Source organism: Leptonotus elevatus, chromosome 2 (genome assembly GCF_054856555.1).
Source record: "Leptonotus elevatus isolate MCC_2025b chromosome 2, RoL_Lele_1.0, whole genome shotgun sequence".
Taxonomy (NCBI): domain Eukaryota; kingdom Metazoa; phylum Chordata; class Actinopteri; order Syngnathiformes; family Syngnathidae; genus Leptonotus; species Leptonotus elevatus.
The window spans coordinates 20,116,185-20,139,284 of record NC_141240.1 but is presented as its reverse complement, the minus strand read 5'-3'; the positions used below and the strand labels follow the sequence as shown (position 1 = coordinate 20,139,284).

The following is a 23,100-nucleotide window of genomic DNA, read 5'->3' as shown; positions in this document are numbered from 1 at the left end:
CAGAAGGAGTGGCATGGCTCAGGTGGTAGAGTGGCTGCCACCCAAGCTGAAGGTCATGGGTTTGTTCCTCAACGCTTACATAGCTTTTTTTTTGTTTTATTCAACCGGTAAAATGTACTCAAAACTCATACTTGTAAAAGTTACTTAGAATTTAGAATTTTTGATTTTTGTACAGTTAATGGCATCCAAGTTCCAAGAATACTACCTCAACCTTTGTGACTGACAACATCTACTAATGTCACTCCTACTTGTTACAAATCCACAATTTTGTCTCTAGACCAGTCTAGTATCCGTAGAAGGTCTGTCCCGGTTGGTTGACCCTTCTCAATTGACGTCTGACCTCGGTGGCTCATTGGAGTATGATCATGTGGAGTGGACCGAGTTGCGTCTGGGTCTGGAGGAGTTCTCAGTGGCCGCCACTCAACTGTTGAACCAGTTGGATCAGCTGGAAGTTGGGCTGACCAGCTTACCAGAACCGCAGGATGTGGATGACGCCCGCAAGTGAGGATCCCGCTTATCGATTAGCTGCCTAAAGCTCGCCAGCAAGTGTCAAAAGGACAAAGACTGTACCGTATTGATTGCTGACGGTAAGCGTTTCCTACCTCCAGAATCCTCGAGGAACACAATCGTCTCCGAAACACCATCGCCACAGCGCCGGTTGACGGCCTCGACCGAGAGGGGAAGAGTTTGCTTCAGCGCATGCGCCTGGGCCCCTCCCATGGAGACACCTCGAACGAGAGCGGCGGCGGAAGCCATGGCAGCTGGCTGTCAGGCGGGGCTGACTTCCAAAGCGTGGCGCCAAAGGTCTCCTCTCTACTCGACCGTCTGCAGGTTGCTCGCAGTCACCTGCTGCAGAGCTGGAGCGACAGGAAGCTCCACATGGATCAGGCGCTCCAGTTGCACCTTTTTGAGCAGGACGCCACGAAGGTGAGAAGGAGAAGTCGGATGAGTAATCTACAAATCAAGCTTCATCAAATCATGTCAAATTTTGCCCCCAACAGATGTCCGATTGGATCGCCCACAGTAAGGAGTTGTTCATGCAGACTCTGGTGGAGGTCGGTCAGAACCATCAGCACGCCATTGATTTGCAAACACAACATCAGCATTTCACCTCAAATGTGATGGTGAGTATGTGAAGTCATTCAGCGTTTGTGTTTGACTGTTCAACCCTTTGCTGATGTCACTCTTTGTGTGCGTCTGTGTGCGTGTGTGCGTAGAACGGTAGCGTAAATGTGGACAGTGTGGTTACAGTGGCAGCCAGGCTTGCAGAAGCTGGTCATTTTGGGGCAGAGAGGATTGCCACAGTGTCCTCACAGCTACAGGAAGACTGGAAGCTACTGACCACAGCTCTGGAAGAGCGTAGCAACACGTTAGCCATGGCAACTGGCTTCCACCAAGGGTCAGAGCAGGTGATTAGTCAGTAGTCATTCAATGTGCTGCTCCTTCTGTTGTGCCCAACTTGGCCACCGGGAGGCAATATAATACAGTCATGCAGACAAACGAAGAAAAATAATTCTTCTACTACTAACTACAGTAAGTGACTTTGTAGGGTTTCAAAACTGCGGTTATCGATGCTAACCATGAGCATGTTGATGGTGTTTTACCTTCTTTGTTAGCATTAAGCTAGGTAGGCTGTTTGCTAGCATGAAGCGAAGTAGGCTGTTAGCATTAAGACAAGTAGACTGTTTGTTAGCATTAAGCTAGGTAGACTGTTTGTTAGCATTAGACTAGAGAGACTGTTAGCATTAAGCTAAGTAGACTTTACTAAGGCAAAGTTATGTGGTTGCGGTCAATTCATGCTGTAACTCTCTTTGGACTCAGGGCTTTGGCGCCATTTTGTGGTTTATAGAAAGAGCATAAAAACACAGTATTGATAGTTCTGAACGTCTAGGCATTTCTGATATTTCCACAATGCATCGCTTCATTTCCACGGCGTATTGTATTGCTTTTGCCTGTGACTAGCATACAAACCTGGCATATCTGTTACAGTAGTCAAACAACATTTTATCACATTTTCAAATCAAAATACAACGATCCAAAGTGCAATGCTTTTTTCATTGAGCGTCATTTCAGAGAGGATACATTTATTTGAGGAAAGTGGAAAATCGGACGTCAGTTCCACGCTCAAATGTGTTCGAGGCAAATGTAAATACAAGACATGTTCACCTCACGTGACACAATGTGATTTGGAATGACTGCGTCAACTAGAACAACAAAGAATTTATTGAAACCAGCCGTGTTTGCATTTGCCTCAAACTGGGACACTTCAAGTTGGATAAATCTGACTTCAAACCCTCCTCGAATGCAGCATGAAATCGCCATTTTGACTTGTGACGTAAGCTCGGAACTGTCAAGAGCCAACTGAATAGGCGGGAGATTACTGTACTCCCTTCATAGCTTTCCTCTTCTGTCCTCCTACCTGGTTGTGTATTCAGTTCCTTCACAAAGCAGAGGCGTGGCTTCAAACCTATGCTGAAGCATCGTTGCCATCGGCAACGGCTGAACTAGAGGAAGCTGTGAAAAAACACCAGAAGCTGAATGAGGAGATCGCTGCCACCTACACCCAGGTAACTGCCTTTGTGTTAGTGTGTCAATCTGAACATCCGTTTGTTTGTCTTTCTGCTTACTTGTCTGTGTGCAGGTCAGTGAGAGTGGGAAAGCCTTGCTGGACGTCCTAAACCGAAGCACGGTGACCGACAACAATGACACGCCGTCGAAACCAGATTTAACCGCCACCACACATGGCATCATGGGAGTTCTGCATCAGGTCATGCAGGTACAGCCCACTTCGCGTTTCACTATTAGTGAAGAGATGGATAGGTGTGGATTAACCGAACTCTGTTGCAGGGGCACCATGACCTGGAGAATGCATGGCAACACCGTAAGCTCCGCCTCCACCAGCGCCTTCAGCTGTGTGTCTTTCAACAAGACGTCAGACAGGTGCAATGTGCACATTTACTGAAATGATGGGATGTGGCTACTTCGTGGCTTGCAACACTTTTTGTCTCACAATATTGCCTCTATCCCGCTAACTGCGTCAGGTGTTGGACTGGGTGGAGCAGCACGGTGAGGTTTTCCTCAACAAGCACAGCGGTGTTGGGAAGTCTCTGCATCGAGCGCGAGCTCTTCAGAAACGTCACAACGACTTCCAGCAAGTGGCTCAGGTGCGTGCAGCTCTTGTCACAGTTTCTTTTACATGTTTGTGATGTCATCATGTGTTTACTGTGCACGTGTGATTTATACAAATGTGTGTTAGAATACTTACACCAATGCTGAGAAGCTTCTGGAAGCAGCTGACCAATTGGCTCAATCTGGCGAGTGCGAGGAGGAAGAGATCTACCAGGCGGCCCGAGACTTGGAACTGCGCATGCAGGTGACATGACAATCTTCAGCCAATAAAAACGCATTTAGCACAATGCTTAAAGGTGAAGTCAACCGTAAACATTTCTTGACAACAATATGTTATATGAGACCTCACGAGTCTAAACATGACATTCTGATTAATATTACATTTGTGGAATATGAGTTATGAAGCAAAATCCAGCCATTTGTATTCTCATCTGGGGGGCGGGGAGCATTTTTCCACTTGCTGTCGACTGAAGATGACGTCACAGTTGCTCAGGGCTCAGGCAATGACAACTCACAGCTCACCTGTCATCTTAAGCTGAGCTGGTTGTTACCTGAGACCTGAGCAACTGTGATGTCATTTTCACTCGACAGCAAGTGGCAAAATGGCCGCCTCCTGATATTGATAAAAACGGCTGGATTTTCCTGCTTAACTGATATTCCACCAACTGCATAAGAACATAATGTAAATAATTGTTTTGGGGGGGTTGACTTCTCCTTTAAGTGTTCCTCCCATGTCTGCCTTCTCAAAAAAATTGCAATGATTTATAAGATTATTGATCTGAAGGGACAAGCAGGTGACGTGCTATTTGTTCGTGTGTGTTTTTACAGGCTTTTATTCAGAAAGTAGAACAAAGGAAGATGCTGCTAGACTTGGCCGTGTCCTTCTACACACACACCAAAGAGGTAACGTCTGTAGGAAGCGACTCTCAAAACTTGAACCTCATCTTTAACGAAATCCCCACCTCCCACACACAGCTGTCGTCGTGGATGGAAGGACTCCAGAAGCAGCTCTCGGCCGACCTTTGCATTGGTTCTGAATCGGTGGAAGCTCTGCAGACGCTCATGAACCAGCAACAACAGCAGCAGGCCAACACGCAGGTAATGGCTTATGTCTGACCTCACAACTAAACACTAACCCTCTCACAAAGGCCCGACACCCCTTCCACCTCTGACCCCCGACTTCTAACCCTCACATTAACATGGCCTCTAACCCCGACCCGCAGGAGGCTGCAATGAGTGTCATCAGAGAAGGGGAAGACCTCATCTTGCAACTCAGGTAGAGCGCCTGGATGAGTTTGACTCACGTCTAATCGCTGCATGGTTTATCAGGGCCACTACTTCCCTCTATAAGATGGCTCGGGCTAAATATAGTATTCGTGTCGTGTGTTTATTTAGTACTTGGGTGCGTTTGTTTTCAGTTCAGTGCATGAAGGTGATTGCTAGAGGTGGATTACAAAGTTAATGTAGTGTGCATTTGTTTTAGGCCCCAGGGCAGCTCAGTGGCCCATGTGGAGTCTGTGCTGCAGCAACTAGAAGAGTTCCACGTTCAGCTGGAGGAAGTTTTCCATCAGAGGAAGATCCGATTGGATGTTTACCTGCAACTGCGTATCCTTCAACAGTGCATACTGGAGGTAAATTTTGTGACATTCCAGAATGACATTCAAACCTTCTGGATGTTCAATGTGTATGTGCTGTTTCCTAGGTAACCGGGGAGATGGATGCCTGGAAGCAGGAGCTCCAGAAACAATCGCAGGATCTTTCTGCTGAGAAGCGGCTATCTGAACCAAACCAAGATAAGCAAGCACTCGGACCGCCGCGGCTAGCTGAAGCTAACCCAGAAGCACTTACATTAGCACAGCAACGCATTCACAGGTAGACACTTTGGTGTTATGTCACAGAGGGGGAAAAAAAGTCTGCTTGAGACTGATATTTCAGACGTTGATTGATTGATCTACAGGCACATGGAACGGAGGCTCGCTGTGAACAACATGACCTATGAGGTGGTCCAACAAGGTCACGACCTTCAGCAGTACATCACTGAGGTCCAGTCAACAGGTGAGTCACTTGGCTACACGCCAAACGTCTAGTGCAAGCTGTTATGTTGAAAGAAACAGAACCAAAATAAACAAAGGATGGCTGATTTGTTCGTCCAGAAGTTCTTGATAGGTTTTGAAACCAAGGGTTCTGTTAGCTTCGAGCTACGAGGAAGGATAAGTAGAATTCTTGCGGCCTCTGATGAAATTGCCACATTTGGACTTAAAAGAACTTCCTTCTTAAATGGACTGAACAATTAAAAAAAAAAAACGTGAGGTTGTTTTCCCAAACCTACTCTCTGGGTAGCTGTGAATTTTGAGCACATTTAACTATTTTTACCCAAGCTTGGGTTAATTATTTTGACCCAGCAGAGTGGGATGAAGGTTGGATTTGAGCGGAATAAAGAGTTCATGTCGCCATTTTGTGTACTATAGTTGAAGTAAATGTATTGTAATATTCTTAGATAGATAGTGAGAGATATAAAGAGAGAGTGAGCAAGTGTGTGTGTGAGAGAGAGAGCTAGAGAGTGAGTGAGTTTGCCCAACCCAATTGATGTGCGTTACAGATGTTCAACTTTGTCTCTTATGGTGTTCAGTCTGCAATGTGGTACAGTACTTGATTTGCCTCCAACATCAGTATAGTGCTTCACATCAAACCTCCCACTTGGTGAAGGTTGGCTGGCCTCTGTCACTTACTCTGTCCATCCATCTACGGCAAGGTACACCCTAGATTAGTCGCCAGTCAATCGCAGTGCATGCTTAGAAAAACAAGCATTCACATTCACAGACACACTTAAAGTCAATGTAGGAAATTAACCTAATGCCTGAATTCAGAGTACCAGGAGAAAACTGTCCATCAAGTTGATGGGGATGCTATCTAGGCGAGCGTTGGCGGATTAAGGTTGCCATCTCTGCTGTCCGATAATTTGGTCCCGATGGCCTCATCAAACTGTGACCTTCACTGTTTGGGAGGTTCTCATCGAAACCGTTTCTCCGGAGGCCACCATTGTCACTTAGAAAAAGGCGGTTGTACCAACTGGGACGCCACCTTGGGGCAGGTCTATGTCAGGAGCTGGGACTATGTCTCACGGTTGGGGATGCTTCAGTGCTCCTCCCCTGGTGGAACTTTAAGAGGAGGCTAGGGACAGGGAAGTCTGTGATTTTCAGTTTGGAGCTTGCAGACGCTTGAAACATCCATTTGATTCCATTACCAGTACCATTGTGGAAAAGAAAAGAGCTGCATAGAACAAAATGTGATAGAGTAGAATATGATACAGTAATATAGAGCGGCTGATGTAAGTCTGCCTGCTTCAGTAACATACAGATGATTTAAGGGTGGTGGTGGTGGGGTGCAGAGGAGGATAATGGGGGAGGGAGAAAGGGGGATGGGGTAGCCATGGAAACTGCACTCAGCTGGTCCCCATGGAAACCAGCTCATTGACATTGCCACGGATACACACACACACACACACACACACACACACACACACACACACACACACACACACACACACACACACACACAGCAAGCACATAATTTGCGATTGCTCATTTATAGTAATGTACTTGAATTTCATTGGTGTAGTCTATTTTCTGACAGGCATGTCACATGTCCGTGTTTCCCTGCGTGTTTGTGTGTGTATCAGGAATTGAGCTCTCAGAGGTGGAGGGCGATCTCTCTTCTCAGGTGGAGGAGCTGCAACGCCTAATGCTGGACAAACAGAAGGAACTGCAGCAGATTGCAGATCACACTCACACACACCTGGAACAGAACCTGCAGCTTAGACACCTGCAGAACCAGGTCAAACAGGTAACACACACACACACACATACTTGCAGATCACACCTTCAGACCCAATACACACCTTTGATTCTGATACATGTGCGTTGGTCAGGTGCTGGGTTGGATCACGGAGGGAGAGGTCATGTTGTCATCCTGCATGCTGAACTCCAGCTGTTTGTCAGAAGCTGAACAGCTGCAGAGGGAACATGAGCGCCTCCAACAGGCCATAGAGGTTACTACACACTCACAATTGAAGGCTTAGCGGTTCCATTGGGGAACATCTAACTTGGGGGTGCCCAAGTTCAGTCCTCGAGAGCCCCTATCCAGCCTGTTTTCCATGTTTCTCTCCACTAACACCTGATTTATGATCAAGATTTTTATCAGGCTTCTGCAAAGCTTGCTGATTAGCTGATCATTAGATTCAGATGCACTGCAGGAGGGAAACATGGAAAACAGGCTGGATAGGGGTTCTCGAGGACCGGACTTGGGCACCACTGATCTAACTGGTGTTATGTCCAGGCTCTCCTACATGCCGACTCCCTGCAGAGGACCCACCAGGTGGCGCTGGCTCTACAGCAGAGAGCAGAACTGCTAGTTAGGTTAGTCCACTGACATACTGCAAATTAGGCATTAAACAACTACAAATATTTTTGTTGTCGACCATAATGTGATGAAGATTGAGTCAAAGTCCATTAATCAATGACATAATTGATATTTTTCAGCACAATACAGCAGTTTCCAGTCTTTTTTGCACTACAAACGTAGAGACAAAAGTTGTTGGACATAACATCCTTGCGATGAAGATGTTGCTTCACTTTGCGCCGTTGCCTTCGTTCCTTGCCGCCAGTCCCTTTGTGCCACTGGTCTGAATATTGTAAGAGGAGCGGCAATCAGAACAGCTGAAACTAGCAAGGCTAAATGCTATTCTCTTTCACAACCAGACAATTTTTTGAAAACGGTGTCGCCTTGTTGTCTGGACATTTCGCTGCTCTACAGAACGTTATTGTTTGGCAATGGCAGCAGACGTTCAAGTAGAAAGTCTTCTGTCAGCCGGAGGATTGAAAGATGAGGTGCCAAAAACTTGATTAGCAGTTAGTCGACTTCCAAGTTTTGAATGTCGATGCGGCGTTGTAAAGTCAATTATGAAGTTCAACTTGTACTGTTTATACATAGTCATAGGTACATACAGAAACTAATTCAAATAAACTGAATTTCATATATCAACAATCTGCAATGTCCACACAAATTCTCTCTCTCTTTCTCTCTCTCTCTTTCTCTCACACACACACACATCAATATATTTGTAAAAAAAAAAAAGATAGGTACCGAACATAACAGACAGTATGTCACTTTAAATCTGAAGATTATAAATGTTTACTCTTTATTGATTTTCTATTTTGTGGTTTATATTAATTTTACATTTATGGGTTTATCCCCGGTCACTTCTCACCTGTTTTTTTTTTTTTTTTTGCTTACATAGGTCAGGCCATTATGATCCAGATGCGGTGAGGTCCTGTGCGCAGACGGTGGCGCTCCATTGGCAGACTCTGATGCTGCGGATCGAGGACCGACTCAAACTGGTCAATGCTTCTGCTGCCTTTTACAGAACATCACAACAGGTAAGCAGAAGTTTGCCCTCTTGTCAATATATCAGTGGTGACAAGTAATGAAGTACAAATCATTTGTTTATGTTTACTATGCACTTAACTTGTTAACGGCGGTTGAGATTTTGACTGATTGATTGAGATCTTGGGGACTTTTAAGGCAGAACGTAAACCAGGGAGCATTAACAACGATGATGCAACAGATTCGGTGAAGCAAGTTATTACCCACTGTAGACTTATTTAAGAGAACTGTTTGATTTTACTGGCTGCAAAAAATATTTGTGTCCTGTGCTGTAGCTAACCTAAAAAACAGAAGCTTTAATGTTAAAAAATAGGTATTATTTTTTTAATTTGTTATCATTTGCTAATACTGTAATGTATGCCAGTAAAAAAGTGTCAGTCGTATTTGTAAGAACATTTAAATAGTGAGTGAGTTTCAGTTGTGTATCCATAATTTACGAGAGCATTTTAATAGTGTGTGTGTGAGTGATAATCCCGAAAGATGTCCTTCTTACTGAACTGTGTGTGCACTTTGAAAATGCAGGTATGCGGTGTGCTGGAGAGTCTGGAGCAGGAGTACCGCAGGGAGGAGGACTGGTGTGGGGGCGGAGACAGACAACCTGAGCATCTCCTACCTCTCATTAACAAACACATGGAGCAGAAGGAGGCCTTTCTCAAGGTGTGGTGGAAAGCTATATGGTTCGCAAATGGGGTTAGTCCCCCGGGGTGTGCCAGCAATAATTGGGGGTTTATAAAATCATTTGCAATAAATTGTTCATTTCATTCAAAATTTTTTTTAAAGTCCTCATCTGGACCCAAAAAGTTTGAGAACCAAAATAAAGTACAATTGTAATATACTTGCTAGCCTTAATGAAACGTCCTTCACCTTCTTGTTTCTATGGAAACAGGCCTGCACGCTTGCACGACGGAACGCGGAAGTTTTCCTCAAGTACATCCACCGCAACAGCGTCACCATGGCCAACATCTCTGGCCACAATGTCACCGTTTCGGGAGTCACCGAGGTGACTGGGCACTCACGAGTACCGGAACAACAGGTCAAAGGTGACGTGAAGCCAACTCACATACACAGCAAATGAAGGAAAGCCCCAAAAAAATAATTCATTTGCGTGTATATGTACAGGTATCCTCAGTGAATTGCTTCAAAGAGAAAATCGAGTTCTTCATTTTTGGACATTAAAGAAGCGCCGACTGGACCAGTGCCAGCAGTATGTCATGTTCCAGAACCACGCACAGCAGGTAATTTGACAGTACTGTATTGCAATAATGAATCCTTACATACTGTTCCGATCAAATTTATATATATTTTACTGCAACAAAAATAGCCTCAATGTTATTCTTTCACCCTGAAATTTAAATGACTAAATTGACCCAAATTGCGCAAACATTAAAATATTTAAAAATGCCACTCTTTTGTCAAAGTGTTACAAAATTTGTGTATAATGCTGCTGTCAAATTTCAGTTGTGTGTACTAAAACATTTCAATTACCACTATGCATTTAATCAACGAAAATGGTGGTAATGTATGAGTACTCACCAAATTTTCACAGATTCTCGCAGAAGTATGCATCTTTTAATCTTTGAAAGGTCATGAGGGAATCTACAAAGAGTGAAAGATTACAACAGCATTAGAATGATCATACAAACTAACATAAAGAATAGAAGTCATATATAGGTCAGAGGATGCCTTGAGTCATTTATTTAAAAAAAAAACTGACCCTGGACTTGACAGGCTCTGGATTGGTTGGCACAATCAGGGGACCACTACCTGGCCACACACACGTCACCAGGAGCAACACCGACCGATACCCAGGAATTGCTGAACCAACATCGGCAGTTTTGTGTTTCGGCGAAGGTAAGAGTCTCAACGTAGCAGGCCCAAAGCATAAGCAAAAGTGAATTGGTTTACTTTTGTTACTTTTAATCGACCTTGCTTAGTATGTCTCAAAGTGTGGTTCGTGGGCTCCCCCTTGTGGTTTGTGAAAGAATCACTGCCTCAGTCCAGTTCAGTGGTATTAAACTTTTTAGTGCATTTAATCTTGAAGTAGTGATTGGTTTTAGTTTTATTTAGGCACAATTTTCATGTAACATTTATCAGCAATTCATTTTAATTCAGTTGTATTGTTTTTAATTTTCCAATATCGAGGCGCAGTGTTGATATTCAAACTGTCTGTTACTTGGAATGTTGTGTAAATATGACGATATTAAACCTGTGATGCCATCTGCCATGTCTTCAGCACACCCAGGAGAAGGTTCACTTGCTCATCCAATTGGCTGAGAGCATGCTAACTAAAGGCCACGCCCACCGCCTGGAGCTTCGCCGTTGTGTTTCCGCCGTGGATAAACGGTACCGGGACTTCACCGTCAGGATGGGCCAGTATCGCCACCTGCTGGAGACGGCGCTGGGAGGATGCTCACAGGTACCGTCAGCGTCAAAACATTTTCAATCAATCACATCGTAGACATTTCACCTAATTGGGCTGAAAATGATTAATTATTTATTGCAAATAATGTATCTTTGTTCATCTACTGTGCTAGCGACACGTTCCTCACGTTCCACAAAATGACGGCGAACTAACATTGCATGCGGTATATCTGGTCGCAAAACTTTTGTATTTTTTTTATATATATTTTTTAAAATAAATTTTCTTGAAAACTTCTTGGGTGGTGGCCAGTTTACTTGGGTGGCCCACCCAAGTACTAACATGGTGTGGGAAACACTGACCTTACCTCTTGCCCAAACATAAAAATAGCGTGTTAAATAAATGGATAGATGATAAAGAGCATAAACAGGATGTTTCTTTTTCCCATTAGGACAACAAGGACTTGGAACTCGAGCTGATTCCCAACAGTCTGTCTGACTCGGACCCTGAAGTCAATCTGTCAGACCCCAGCCACCAGGTCAGCGATGAGAAGAGGCGCTCAGCCCGCAAAAAAGAGTGAGTAACTATTTGGTAGTCATTACCTTAGAGCAGTCATTCTCAAAGTGTTACGTTTAATCTTTTACCGTAATATTGATTTAGGTAGAATTTTCATTTAGCTTATGTGCAATGCATTTCATTTATTTAACTCCAGTTTTTTTTAATCCTCAATTTAAGTGCAGTTTTAATGTTCAAGCTGTACATGATGTTACAGGGGCTTTACAATTATACCAATGATCGTTTTTACGAATAGAGCCTCTGCCTTATTTTTCGATGAACATGTAGTTTAATATTGTTTGAAGTGTTACTTATTATAAGAACCATGTTTTCTGACAAGTGTGTGCTGCAGGTACATAATGGCGGAGCTGCTGCAGACTGAGAGAGTCTACGTCCGAGACCTTCAAGAATGCATTGAGGTACTGCTCAATTTAATTTGCACAGCTAACATTACAGCTGGAGGTGGTAAAAGCACTCACACTCTGTCATTAAATTGAAGCACAGAGAATTGAAGAATAAAAAAGGACTGTTAAAGGCATTGAATTAAATGTGTGTGGAAAAACAAGTACACTCTTTGATGAGTACTAAAGTAAAAATAAATGTTTACAGTCATTAAATATAATAGACAAAAAACTGATTTGCACACAAAATAGATTCTTAAATGTACTCAAGTACAAAAGTAAAAATATATTTTGGCATTCTTATGTACTAGACCTGTTTTGATAATTTGGCATGGAAAAAAAACATCTCTACATTGAAAATAATTTCCCACTTTTATTCACTTACATGTTCCCATGTTGGACATACTGAGAAGAAGAAAAAAACTCTTATGCCATCAAAGCAACTGTTTTCATAGCTTTGCTAACTTTATTCAAATGATACAAAATAATAGTTGTTGCTGTATGTTTTTCATATTAGAATTTTTTAAGCTGGAGCTTTTTAGGCTAGCACAGTCCTTAAATAGGCAGCCGGGCATGCCTTGGGCTGCGGTGTAATACATAATGTAATGCATGTTTTGTTTTTGTTTTTTGCCGTACTACAATGAAATGTAATTGCACATCCACTACAGTAGGTGGCGAAGGTGCTCTCATTGTCAGAGAATGCATAAGGAGTCTTAGCTCATTTGCAGAGCTGTACTTACAACAATTTATAGACAAATTACTATTTTCAGTTGCGGTGGATAGTTTGCTAAATATTTTCTTCTTCCTGAGGGGTTGAACCAAAAGCACAAAACACAAAGTATTGGCCACGAATCATTCTTAGAGATGACAACATCAAACAATTCCCTTAAATATGGCCATGGATGGGGAATGTCTATTTTAGCTTAATTGTCAGAATAATAAATCAAGTGAAATATTAATACCTGAAAAATCGACTTGAGTACAGCAATGAATTATTTGTACTTGATTACTTCCTACGACTGGCACAAACGTGACACTTCCTTAATGTGTGACTTGATCTGCTGCAGACATACATGTGGGAGATGACGAGTGGCTCTGAAGACGTCCCATCTGGACTTAGCAACAGGGATGATGTGGTGTTCGGGAACATCCAGGATATCTACGAGTTCCATAACAGGTACAAAATCAGTACAAAAGACTGTTTATGTTTGTATGTCTGACAGAGCGATGTCTATTCTAGTATTTTCCTGAAGGAGCTGGAGAACTACGAGCAACTTCCGGAAGATGTGGGACATTGTTTCGTCACCTGGGTAACCACATTTACTTTGACAGTAAAAAACAAAAACACTTGATCATGTATCCCACCCTTAAGTGTGTTCGTGTTCCTTCTCTTAGGCTGACAAGTTCCACATGTACGTGACCTATTGCAGGAACAAGCCAGACTCCAGCTTGTTGATCCAGCAGCATGGTGCTGGCTTCTTTGAGGTACTGCCTTTTTTTTTCTTTTCTTTTTTTTTTTACATACAACAGTTGTCCAGATCCAACAGATTGAGTTTCCGGTAGTGTTGTGACACTCCAGACTTGTCTTGTCTCGGTTTTGCCTCAGTCTCCGACCGTCCAGATTGATTAAGACCAGTGCTAGTTTCCAGTCTGGTTGGTTTTGCAGGAGGTCCAGAGGAGACACGGGCTCGCTAACTCCATCTCATCAGCGCTCATCAAACCCGTTCAGAGGATAACTAAGTATCAACTGCTGCTGAAGGTGAGCTGGTGAAACACTATGTAACTGACCATTGGCTCCATTTTGACACGTGCATTTTTGCAGGAGTTGTTAGCGTGCTGCGAAGAAGGGAAAGGCGAGATCAAGGAAGGCCTGGATGTCATGCTGAGTGTTCCCAAGAGAGCTAACGATGCTATGCACGTCAGCATGCTAGAAGGTACCCTAACCCTCGTGGCAGCAGTCAGTTGTTCTTACTCTATACTGAAATATTGATCCCTCAATTTTCTGACAAATTTACATAGTGTTCAATCTGGGCCTTTTTAATTGAACACAAAGCTATTATTTTGATGTATGAATGGAATGATAAAAGGAGGATACGCAGGTTAATTGCACCTTCATGTCATCAGGTCTTGAAGAGGGCCTTGAGGTGCAAGGGGAGCTTCTGCTGCAGGACTCCTTTCTCGTTTGGGAACCAAAGTCCCTCATCAGGAAGGGGCGTGACCGGCATCTCTTCCTGTTTGAGCTGTCACTCATCTTCAGCAAGGAAATGAAAGATTCGTCGGGACGAACCAAATACCTTTACAAGAGCCGCTTGAGGGTAACACTTGCTACCATTAGGCATAGCCTACAGGGAGACAACTGTATTGGGCCTATGCTAATGACTGTTTTGTCCATCCGTGTCAGACATCAGAACTTGGTGTGACTGAGCACATCGAAGGGGATCCTTGTAAATTTGCTCTTTGGGTTGGAAGGACGCCGACTTCGGACAACAAGACGGTTCTGAAGGTAAATCAATGTTCAGGCTGTTGGTTCGTTTCTTTCATTGAACCTGTCGCGCTCTCCCGCTAGGCATCGTCCTTGGAGCTGAAGCAGGAGTGGGTCCGCAGCATTCGCCAGGTGATCCAGGAGAGGCGGGGTCACCTGCGGGGGGCACTGAGGGAGCCCATCCCCCTTCCAAAAACACCCAATCTGACTCTTGGGCGTCAACGCAGTATCACACGCAGGTCAGCATGCATTTGCCCTGTTACCTACAATGGGCAAATAATCAATTGTTGTTGTTTTTTAAATATTTATTTCATATATTTATATCTGGGTTCAGACTTTGGACACCATTATCCTCGCCACTAGTGTTCCATGTTGCTCTCTATTAATTTATTAGTATGCCCATCCCTGCTGACGTTTTCACTAAGCGCATTCCACAAACGTTAACAGCTGTGGCTAGCAAACTTTTTGGACCAAGTACCACTATAATAACCAATAATGATACACAGTAGTGTTCATCAAAAACAAGACAGATTTTATTCCTAAAAAAAAGTATAGTAAAGTGTATATAAGTATATAAAAGTAGATCTTGGGTCAAAAAAGGTTAACTTGCTTCACACCAGTTATAAGCTGACGCGGCTAAGAACTACTGTGATACAAATGATCTCTAATTCACTTATCCTCACATTCATCTCGATGATTAAGCTACACTTTTGACAAGTATTGTTATCACTGAAGTAAAACGAGAATTTGAGAAGCCATGCTAACTGCTAAGCTAAAGTGAAATTCAGAATAACCTTAATAAGTTCTTAGGTGGTCCAGTAGGCTTTTAACAGAAGTTTTGCCTGACTGTTTAACTTATTATATCAACATAGTTTAGCTAATAGACTAGAAAACCGATTCAGAAGTTTATACCATTACCGTGAATGGCTTCAACTTATACCGTGATCTAAATTTCAGGTCATATAGCCCAGCCCTGTGTTCCACAACAGGGAGCCAGCTTTCGACACTTTGAGAATGGCTGCTTGACAAAAATGTTTACACTTCCTGTTTGACAGAGAGACCAGCGAGGACGCTGACAGCTTGGGTGACGCCAGCAGTCAGCCCGACACAGTTTCCATCGCCTCCCGAACATCCCAAAACACCGCAGACAGCGACAAGGTAGCGCTCAGTCACAAACACTGTGTGAGAGGCGTGTGTGCAATGACCTCATCACTGCTGCAGCTGGGTGTGTGCACGCGTGTTTATGTGTGCGTGTTTGTGTGTGAGGGGGTTTCCTCCCTTCATGGTCTCACTGTTCAAGACAACTTCACGTCGTTGCTCTGCTGCAGAGGTATGTTTTTATTTCTTTATGTGACAGTGAGTTTATCTCAACTTATATCAAATCTTCTGTGTCTTTTATTTCTTCTTTTAGAGTGGCTGATCATTGGTGAAGAAATTTCATCTCGCAGCTTTTAACCAATGAACATATAAAACAGTCTCAAGACAGCCAAGCAGATTCTGAATTTCTACTTCACTTGTAGACCAGTAGCCCCTAACGTTTTTGTACCAGGGACCAATTTTATGCAGGTCAATTTTGGCACGGACTGAGTAGGGGTGTGTTCGGTGGGCGGGGTGTGGGGGCCACTTCACGAACACCATAATAGTGTTTCCCAGCTGTTTTTTGAGCCAAGGCACATATTTTACATATAAAGAATATTACAGCACATCACCAAACAAAAATGTTGGAAGATACTGTATGAGCGAGCCGACTTTTGAAATACAAGCAATTATTCTGCCTTTTTTTTCCCTTTGACCTGCTTATGATTTGTCTTGTATTATTAATTTGATTTACTTGTTTATTTACCTACTTATGATATTTATTAATTTATTTTTTGTTATTTTGCTTTACCTGTCTCTATTGCATGACTGATTTTTACTCCATGTACAGCACTTTGTATGCAGCGATGGTTGTTTTAAAGTGCTTTATAAATAATATTGAGTTGAGTTACTGAGTACTGACCCCATACAATCTTTATAATACTGCCCCTAGGTGGCCAAGGCGCACACGCTAGAAAAATCTGAGCGATGATATTTGAGAGTAACTTGCAAAAGCCTTCAGAAAAATATACTTAACGACATTAACGAACTGTATGTACGTTGTTACTTCCCACCACTGAATGTGTTTCATTTTTGCAGGATGGGTCGGATTCTGTACAAACTGGGCCTTTGCAATAATCCATCTTCATGTTTGTGTCCCTGCTTCTAGCTGTCGGGAGGCTGCGAGTTAGTGGTGGTGTTGCTAGATTTCTCCTCTGGATCACCTGGCGAGCTCAGTGTACGCTGCGGTCAGACTGTGGAGCTAGTGGAACGCTCAGCGGAGCGACCCGGCTGGTGTCTGGTCAGAACCACCGATCAAACTCCGCAACAGGTAAGAGGCTCAGACACATTTGTGGCGGTCCACCTTGTGTGGCCGCACATAATGCACATGGCAGAAACCGCCGTTGATGTCAAGTATTGATCGTGACTGCGTTTTCCCACCAGGAGGGCTTGTTGCCGATGAGCGCCCTCTGCCTGTCGCATTCGCACAGTGCTGCCGATATGGAAACACTGGTCCCGGCGTCCCCTGCCTCCTCAGGCAACGCCCCCTCCTGCATCAGCACCACCTCCTTCAGTGCCTCCAATTCATCCTCGCTGCCGAGCTCTGGGAAGGGTGAGTGTCTTCAGGAACCCGGATTCTCCTACCCCCGCACCCATTTCCCCTATTGGCTGTCCGTTTGACTTCCTGTTGAGACGTTTTGGTCAACACAGTGTATATTGAGGGCCTTTCCTGTCTCTGGCTGCGTTCTATAAATTAGCGGTTCAATTGTTGTCACCCCGGGAACCATATTTTTGTTTAAGTTAAGAAAAATAAAGAACATGTATCTGAGAAGATGGATAATATTTCTAAATATAACTGCACTATGCTTACATGTTCAAAGTGCCTTTCAAAGCACACTGTTAAGAATCTAAAGCTTAGGATGACACTTGCAACCGTTACCGCCTAAATTAAGTTAAATCTCACAATTACACAACGTATGGCTTTAAACAAAGATGTATATCGGTACTGTCATAAACCAAGGACCCCCTGCCATTTTTTGCTACCACTCATAATGAATCCGTGACCCCTTTTTGGGTCCCGACCCACGAGTTGAGAATCACTGCTCTAAATATTTCAGAGCAACTCAACATTAAAGATTCATCACGCTTGTTGCTTTGTCAGGACATGCAAGCCTGAAATATTGCATGCAAGAGTTACATGTATGGCATCTAGAAATGGATAACAACATCCGATCTGTGGATAAATAACATAATCAGTCAACTAAACCAGTGGTCCCCAACCTTTTTTCCACCACGGACCGGTTCATACAAGTCCACAACTTTCGCGCACCGGCAACCCAGTGGGTTTGCGGTGTGGGTTTAGCTACTAAACTACCATCACCTTAGCATCGACTACAAAAAAACACACACACAAAACAAAGAATAAACACCGATCAGTCACATTCAGTCACAAGAAATCTGCTGATCAACATCTGAACTCTCGGTTTAGCTAGTAAAAAAATAAATAAAAAAAAATAGGTTTTTGTTCCATAAATACAATATAGGCATGTGCCAACTTATGGGCAATTTATTGTTCTCAATTAACATAATGTACACGTTTTTGGAATGTGGGGTGAGGGTAAGGGCTGATAGTGGATTGAGACCCAAGAAAGATGTTTTTTGAATTTTAAATACGTGTGAATGGAACAACTTACCACATCTGACTTAAAGGATCTTTGTGCAGTTTGTCACTTTTTCACTCGCGACTGCCACCTCTGGCCCAAAGCGTAACTGCAGCATCTATGTCAGGCTCGTTCATGATGGGCGTGCGAGTATATGCACGATCTTAAGTGCACGCCACATGTCCGCTACTCCGCGGGGACGTGAATGATGTCACCCTCCACCACTCCACCTCCTCACCCCTTAAATTACATTTAATGTAACAAGTTATCTCACTTTAATTAAAAAAAATTAATTGTAAAAAAATCCACAGTTTTCTTTTATTAATAATTGTAAACACATTTGAATGTAGTAAATCTTTACAACAATATATTTTATGTGCCGCCACTAGTCTAAACACAGCATTCAGATTAATATTGAGTTTGTGGAATATGAATTAAGCAGCAAAATCCATCCGTTTTGATTCATCTCAGATGGCGGCCATTTAATTACATCACATTTGCTCAGGGCGCAGTTAGTAACGACTGACCAATCACTGCTCACCTGTTTTCTGGGTTTGGTCACTCTGATGTCATTTTCAGTGGTCAGCGAGTGGCAAAATGGCCACCACCTGAGATGGATAAAAAAAAATCATATTCCACAAATGCAATCTGAATCAGAATACTGTGTTTAGACTACTGGGGGCATATAGAACATAATATTGTGCAGATTTTTTTTCAATTGCCTTCCACTTTAAGCTGATTTTAGACTTTAAATATGGTTTGTTGACCCTTCTTATTTAAATTTAAAGTTTGGACATCCTTGCTTTAAATTGTTCATAGGTGTGAGCAATTGTTTGTCTTCATGTCCCCAGCGACTGGCTGGCGACCAATCGAGGGTGTAACCTGCCTCTCATCGCAACGTAAACTGGGATAGGCTCTAGCTCCCCTATGACCCTCGTGAAAAGAAGCACTATAGAAAATGGATGAATGGATTTTTTTTCCAGTTCCTTAATCATCAATTTCACATGATGTCATCAACCTAGTTTAAAGCACTTTAGTTTCCTTGTTGTCACTAACCAACTAATCACAACTCATCACAAGCCACACTCAACCTCTACACTCCGCCTCTTCGGCTAAGCCCCGCCCCCTGACCCGTACTCCTCTGGACTTGGGTCTAGCTGTTCACAACGACCGTGTCGCTTCTCTGTGGGTCTCCCTGACGTCTACTTTGTCCACATGGATGCGCACTGAAGCATGCGGCGCGGCAGAAGTGCATGCTGGGATTGTTCTGTGGTGTGGGGCTGGATTACATGTGAGGACGAGCGAGGTGGGTCCGATACTGAAGTGTTTTGTGGGTGAGCTGGTTAAACATTTACAGCGAAACCAGTGTGTGTTGACGTGTAGCAGGAATGTTTCAGGCGTGTTAAACTGGACACGCAGGTTTCTACCTCTGTGTGAATCAATGTGTCACATACATCTGATGTATGCAGATGTGCCATTGTTTTCCTTTATGAACATTTTTAAAAGTTCATGGTGCACCAGACAAAAATGTCTTGGTGGATACATGGGGTAGTATATACCATATGCTAGTATCTCAGAACAGTGAGTACAACTGTCACGTTTTTGTAAAAAAATAAAAATAATTCTAAGAGTAACAATTCTTTGTATCGGATCCTCATCATATTGAAATTCCAATGACCAGTATGAGTGAGTGTGAGAGTGATAATACTTAATTGAACACACCTGCTCCCTTTGTACACCTGAGACCTTGTAACACTAACGAGTGACATAACACCAAGGTGGGGGGGGGAATTTGACATTTTCACTTTGGGGGTGTACTAACTTTTGTTGCCAGTGGTATAGATATTATGACTGTACAGTAATTCACACTGTACATTACATTTAAAAGTGTCATGTATTCAGTGCATCTCATATATTTACAAAAAACATACTGGTTTTTGTGAGATCATACCTTTGGCCGTGGACTGGAAGAGAATTTAATTGGTCTGCTTGCCACTATACGTTGCTGGCATTCTGTAGATCGATGAACAAAGATACATTATTTGTCATAAATACTTTTCGCTTTAAGTGTTTGTATCTGTGTGTGTTTGCCTCAGCAGATTCTGGACCATTAACCCCTGAGACAGTTGCATTGCACGCTCAACCCACTCAAAGTAAGACACAATAGAAAATGAACTACTACCTGGTCACATGACTTGTGTCACATGACTTGTCAGTCTTATGTTGCCAGTTTTAGGACTTGGGACTTGCTTGTCTAAAAGTTATGAAAAGATTCAACTTGAACTACCTGTCTTGCTTGTTTACATTTAAAAGTCAGGATTTTCAAGATACTGTGCCATTTGTTTTTACTAGTTTTTTTTTTTTTGTATTGTGCAAGTGAACTTCCACATTGACAGCCCACCACCAGTGGGCTATGATTCAAAGTGCAGACTACACCACTTGATAAAGCAAGTACCATGGAGGGAGTTCCAAAAATTATAACATTTAGATTCAATGATTCTGTTTTTCATTAATTCAACCGGCTTGGCAACATTCAAGGCTTGCAACTTAAAGTTAAGAAACAACTACATCTAACTTCATCCATTGATAGAAACCCCACAAAGACACGTAAGCTATTATATCAACTTCATCAACTCATTGATAACAGTTTTAACTGAGCATGCAATTAAGTCTTTGGAGCTATTACAAATATATGATTAAAAGATAGGAGGTGATTCAACAAGATTTTATTACTTGACTTATGACAACCCAAGTAATGAATTGACTTTTCTTGATTTTTGCCAGTAACTTGTGACTTGCCTCAAACTTGATGATATGAGACTTATGACCTTACCTCTTCTTTCCTCCCAGGTGGGACGTCCACTGTAGTCACCAATGTGGGTGGGACTCCAGGGGGCGCTGCCAGTTCACCAGCACCAAAACGTAGTGGCTCAGGGACAGGAAACACCTTGAAGGTAAAGAGGACTTGAGGTCACTTCTGATGAGATTAGTTACACATGCAGTAACTCCACCAGACTCAGATTCACGCTATATCTTTCTTGATATTGTTAGAGTAGACAATATTAAGTATTGTACTCTTTGCGTGTTCAATTAACTGAATGGTGAGATCCTTGTGAAGAAGTCCCTTTGCAAAGGTATTTATTAATTACCAGAAGCTTCTGGGGACAAAAAGCTGATGACACTGAAGCCGTGTTCTCTCAGTTGTCTGTTTCTCCTCCGTGGTACATCAATACTTATTCAAAATAGTGGGAGACTACAAGTCTCCTCCCATCAGCCCACAACACAGTATAAACAAAAAAATCCCTCTCTCCTCCCTTCTGCAAGTTCAGCAAGTTCCCATAGCTATAAATCAGATTAGAGAAAAACAATCACACATCGGCCCGTCTCCTTCGGAAGAGACAGATACCAGACCCATACACTCCCTTATTTTCTCAGGAGTGTGAGACACATAAAAATGCTATTCATTTAGCCATACTGAGTTAACTAAATCTAAAACGGCTAAAATATAATTTAAAACTGAAAAACAATGTTAATAACTCATCATTCCCTCATTTGAGCTCGTAAGAGCTCAACACATTAAAACATTTTTTTTCAATGGTTGTGTGATAAAAATAATTATCCTTAAAACATCCCTTTAGCAGAAGAGGAGGTAGTTTAGCAATCACATGACATTAAAAAACAATTTGATACATTTAAAAGATTTTTAGTGGAATAAGCATAGCATATGTGAGGCTTAACATAAAATGTTGTTCATTAAAAAGTGTCGCAATGTATCGGCAGACGAATATGTGTTCTTTGAAGTCATCTTGTGATGAAGTTTTGTTGAATGAAAAAAGTGACGCAATAGTTCTTTTTCTTCTTTAAGAATCTGGGGTAGACTACCCAAATTCTTCGATTGGTCACCGGGATTATTCTGTCCGAAAAATGTGACTCTTCTTTGAATGATTGCCCAAGAAAAGGCACTTGACTTGATCCGTTGACTGATGTCCTCAAACGGTGTCGAATGATGTCGAAACGGCCGCTCCAGAACGATCACTGGGTCAGCTGACGTGGCTCCAGGTCGGAGGTGATAAGATTGATGATCATCAGTTGATGAGATAGCCGAGCCTGGCACGTCTCCGGAAGCCTTGTAGACCAGATGTGGAATTTTCTCTGTGCAGAGAACTGCACAAGATTTCCTCACCAACCCCCTGGGGCCGTTCTCCTGAGTGAAGAAACTTTTCATTTTTAGTTTCTCATAAACTCACATAAATTTTATTTGGAGGAAAAAACCCTGATAGTTTTTGTTAGTTGGGATTAGTAAATGTTATTTGGTTAAGATCCGTAGGTCCTGTGCTGTTGGAACAGGAAAAGATCTATTTTTGTGACATTAAAATAGAGCCCAGCCTTTGATTGAGTTGAATGACATTCGCTCATTCATTAATATAAGACAGAGCTTATAAATATTTATCTTTCAAATAAGTTTTATTCAATAATAGGTAATTATTTTTTTTTTACCATAACTAAATTTGTTCTAAATTTGCATAACTGTGCCTTTCATATCTCTTATTCTCTTCCCAGAATCCCATGACCGGCCGAATCCTGGCATGCCGGGAAAAACTCACATATATTCATATTATCTATACTCTTTTGCAAACACTGGGCTCCAAACATTACATTTTTCAAATGTGATTCTGAGATAAAAGATATAATATAATATAATTACCTTCATTCGGCGAATATGCATTATTGTCCTTGCTTGCTTCAGACTTACTTTGCGATCGATTTCCTCTGGTAGATTTCTTCATATTCAAACTGTGGATTATCACTTTCAAACTCATCCTGTCAATTGGAGTGTAGGCCGATACCCCACAACCTTTTTAATTTCGTTTTTTAAGTTTGATTTTAATTTTCTAACTCGTCTACATTGGTTAAATTCTTAAACATAAACTCCCTCATTTGACAAAGATCCACTGATTTTTTCAAACACGTCAAGATAAAGGGAGGACAAAATAG

At 42.5% G+C, this 23,100-nt stretch overlaps 1 protein-coding gene across 3 annotated transcripts in view; it reads left to right on the top strand.

Moving 5' to 3' along the window:
- LOC147178761 (kalirin-like) overlaps window positions 1–23,100 on the top strand; it is a 39,149-nt gene that overhangs the window by 2,438 nt on the left and 13,611 nt on the right. For 2 of the 3 annotated variants that reach the window (XM_086070237.1, XM_086070234.1), the window contains exons 5-43: window positions 278–501; window positions 609–927; window positions 1,002–1,124; window positions 1,218–1,409; window positions 2,436–2,567; window positions 2,642–2,776; window positions 2,848–2,940; window positions 3,042–3,164; window positions 3,257–3,373; window positions 3,958–4,032; window positions 4,105–4,227; window positions 4,353–4,405; window positions 4,613–4,760; window positions 4,832–5,001; window positions 5,087–5,184; window positions 6,809–6,972; window positions 7,058–7,177; window positions 7,465–7,544; window positions 8,426–8,564; window positions 9,094–9,228; window positions 9,458–9,611; window positions 9,691–9,806; window positions 10,300–10,422; window positions 10,805–10,987; window positions 11,382–11,506; window positions 11,838–11,904; window positions 12,954–13,063; window positions 13,127–13,196; window positions 13,282–13,371; window positions 13,553–13,645; window positions 13,709–13,820; window positions 14,011–14,201; window positions 14,288–14,389; window positions 14,453–14,607; window positions 15,424–15,526; window positions 16,614–16,775; window positions 16,889–17,057; window positions 20,202–20,258; window positions 20,956–21,059. In XM_086070237.1, the coding sequence (XP_085926363.1) occupies window positions 278–501; window positions 609–927; window positions 1,002–1,124; window positions 1,218–1,409; window positions 2,436–2,567; window positions 2,642–2,776; window positions 2,848–2,940; window positions 3,042–3,164; window positions 3,257–3,373; window positions 3,958–4,032; window positions 4,105–4,227; window positions 4,353–4,405; window positions 4,613–4,760; window positions 4,832–5,001; window positions 5,087–5,184; window positions 6,809–6,972; window positions 7,058–7,177; window positions 7,465–7,544; window positions 8,426–8,564; window positions 9,094–9,228; window positions 9,458–9,611; window positions 9,691–9,806; window positions 10,300–10,422; window positions 10,805–10,987; window positions 11,382–11,506; window positions 11,838–11,904; window positions 12,954–13,063; window positions 13,127–13,196; window positions 13,282–13,371; window positions 13,553–13,645; window positions 13,709–13,820; window positions 14,011–14,201; window positions 14,288–14,389; window positions 14,453–14,607; window positions 15,424–15,526; window positions 16,614–16,775; window positions 16,889–17,057; window positions 20,202–20,258; window positions 20,956–21,059 (5,049 nt within the window). The remainder of the gene's footprint in view (window positions 1–277; window positions 502–608; window positions 928–1,001; window positions 1,125–1,217; window positions 1,410–2,435; window positions 2,568–2,641; window positions 2,777–2,847; window positions 2,941–3,041; window positions 3,165–3,256; window positions 3,374–3,957; window positions 4,033–4,104; window positions 4,228–4,352; window positions 4,406–4,612; window positions 4,761–4,831; window positions 5,002–5,086; window positions 5,185–6,808; window positions 6,973–7,057; window positions 7,178–7,464; window positions 7,545–8,425; window positions 8,565–9,093; window positions 9,229–9,457; window positions 9,612–9,690; window positions 9,807–10,299; window positions 10,423–10,804; window positions 10,988–11,381; window positions 11,507–11,837; window positions 11,905–12,953; window positions 13,064–13,126; window positions 13,197–13,281; window positions 13,372–13,552; window positions 13,646–13,708; window positions 13,821–14,010; window positions 14,202–14,287; window positions 14,390–14,452; window positions 14,608–15,423; window positions 15,527–16,613; window positions 16,776–16,888; window positions 17,058–20,201; window positions 20,259–20,955; window positions 21,060–23,100) is intronic. The other variant, XM_086070235.1, reaches the window with a different exon arrangement.